The sequence below is a fragment of the Antrostomus carolinensis genome, unplaced genomic scaffold (genome assembly GCF_000700745.2).
Source record: "Antrostomus carolinensis isolate BGI_N321 unplaced genomic scaffold, ASM70074v2 scaffold30056, whole genome shotgun sequence".
Taxonomy (NCBI): domain Eukaryota; kingdom Metazoa; phylum Chordata; class Aves; order Caprimulgiformes; family Caprimulgidae; genus Antrostomus; species Antrostomus carolinensis.
Window position 1 is genome coordinate 9,867 of NW_010323009.1, and position 1,878 is coordinate 11,744.

Here is a 1,878-nt window from a genome sequence, read left to right on the forward strand (position 1 = left end):
GCTCCACAAAGGCATGGAGATCAAGGTGATCCAACTGCAGTGCAGGCTGGATGAGCAGGTGGGTGGTTCAGTGTTCCATAGGTCCCAGGGCATGGGGGAAGCTGCTTTTTGCTGACCACTTCTTGCCACAGAATCCCAGAATGACCTCAATTGGAAAAGCCCTTTGAGCTCATCGAGTCCAACCATGAACCCAACACTGACCAGTCCCCGACTAACCCATGTCCCTCAGCACTGTGTCTACACGACTCTTCAATCCCTCCAGGGATGGGGACTCCACCACTGCCCTGGGCAACCCCTGCCAATGCCTCAGAACCCTTTCAGCAAAGAAATTCTTCCTCACATCCCATCTCAACTGCCCTGGGTGCAACTTGAGGCCATTTCCTCTTGTCCTGTCCCTTGGTCCTTGGTTGAACAGACCCACCCCCACCTCTCTCCACCCTCCTTTCAGGGACTTGGGCAGAGGAGGTAGGTAGTTGTAGAGAGGGACTGTACCAGTCCCTGTGCAGCCAGAACCACACCTGCCCTTGTTGACCTTCAGTCCTCTGGCCCTTGGGGCAGGAGCTGACCCTGCCTGACACGTGTCCCCAGGCAGGAGTTGTGCATCTGGATCTCATTCCTGGGTTTTCAATGCTCCCTATAGATATGGGGCTGGTGGCCCTGGGAATGGGCTGGGAACCCTCCTGGGTGCTCAGTAGGGTGCAGCCTTGCAGTACAGTATGTGCTGGGAACAGTTCTGGCATGGCATGTTCTCCCACCATGCTCCTGCTGGCAGCATCTGCCATTGTCATCTGAGTGAGTCTCTGCTTTGGCTGTCACCCCTCCATTTCTGGGGGTGTCTATGGAGGGGGAGTGTGATCCTGTCTCTGAGGGCTGGGGGGAAGCAGGGCTGGAAAATCCTGGGCTGGCCAGGAGGTGGGTAATGGGCTGTACGGACATGGCAAAGCTCATGGGAGGCTCCATGTGGGATGGTGTGTCATGGAGAGCTGAGCTCTGCTTGAGGTGATGCTGGGGGCTCAGGGTTCCAAACAGATGGGTGGGAAATGGGCTCTCCAGATTCATTGTAGAAGAACAGCCTGAGTATGCATGGGCTGTCACTGATGGGAGACACACGGGGATGTACCCTTGTCCCTGGCCACCTGCCTGACCTGCTCTCTTCATTGACCCAAGGCCCAGGAGAAGCAGCGGCTGGTGGAGCAGCTCTCGGGGCTGAACGCTGCCCATGCCGAGGAGGTGCAGCGCCTGCGGGACGAGATGCAGCGGCTGCGGGAGGATGCGGCCCGTGATGCCCAGGTCCAGCAGCTGCAGGAGCGGCTGGCCGAGCTGGAGAGGCACAACGTGAAGAGCTGCTTGGGCCAGGAGGTCGAGGAGCTCAGGCAGGTCTGTCTGTCCAGGGGATGCTCTCACTTTGATGGGGCTCTGTATGGGGCTCTCCAGGGACCTGGCAGTACGCTGTGCTTCCTGCTGTGGGGTGGTCCCTGGAGAAGACCTCTGGCAGCCCGGGCTGGCCCCAGGCAGGGCTCTGGCTGATCCTGTCCCTCTGCTTTCCTGCAGCACTTGGCAGAGGTGGAAGCCATGAAGCTGCAGCTGGGGGAGGAGCGGGATGCCCTGATCCAGCGCATGATGCAGCAGTCGCAGGATCTGGAAGGTAAAAGGGGTTCCCTGATCCCCTCATCCCATTCCCCTGGGTCTGGGCTGGTCCCGCAGGATCCGTGTGTTCCTGTGTGTCCCCTCACAGAGGGGTCCTGGCTGTGTCTGTCCCCACTCCCCGCTGTGTCTGTCCCCACAGAGCAGCACCAGCGTGCGGCGCGGGAGAGCCAGGGGCTGCTGCAGGAGCTGGAGGAGGAGCGGACGCGCTACCAGAACCTGGTGCAGGAGTAC

The 1,878-nt window shown here is 60.0% G+C and overlaps 1 protein-coding gene across 1 annotated transcript in view; it reads left to right on the top strand.

The window, feature by feature from the left end:
* Positions 1 to 1,878, top strand: part of LOC104526890 (unconventional myosin-Vb) — a gene marked incomplete at its 5' end in the record, with an annotated part of 14,314 nt that overhangs the window by 7,383 nt on the left and 5,053 nt on the right. Inside the window, 4 exon segments of the mRNA XM_029085576.1 lie at positions 1 to 58; positions 1,168 to 1,377; positions 1,552 to 1,645; positions 1,787 to 1,878. The exon segment at positions 1 to 58 is cut by the window's left edge and continues 170 nt beyond it. Coding sequence (XP_028941409.1) covers positions 1 to 58; positions 1,168 to 1,377; positions 1,552 to 1,645; positions 1,787 to 1,878 — 454 coding nt within the window.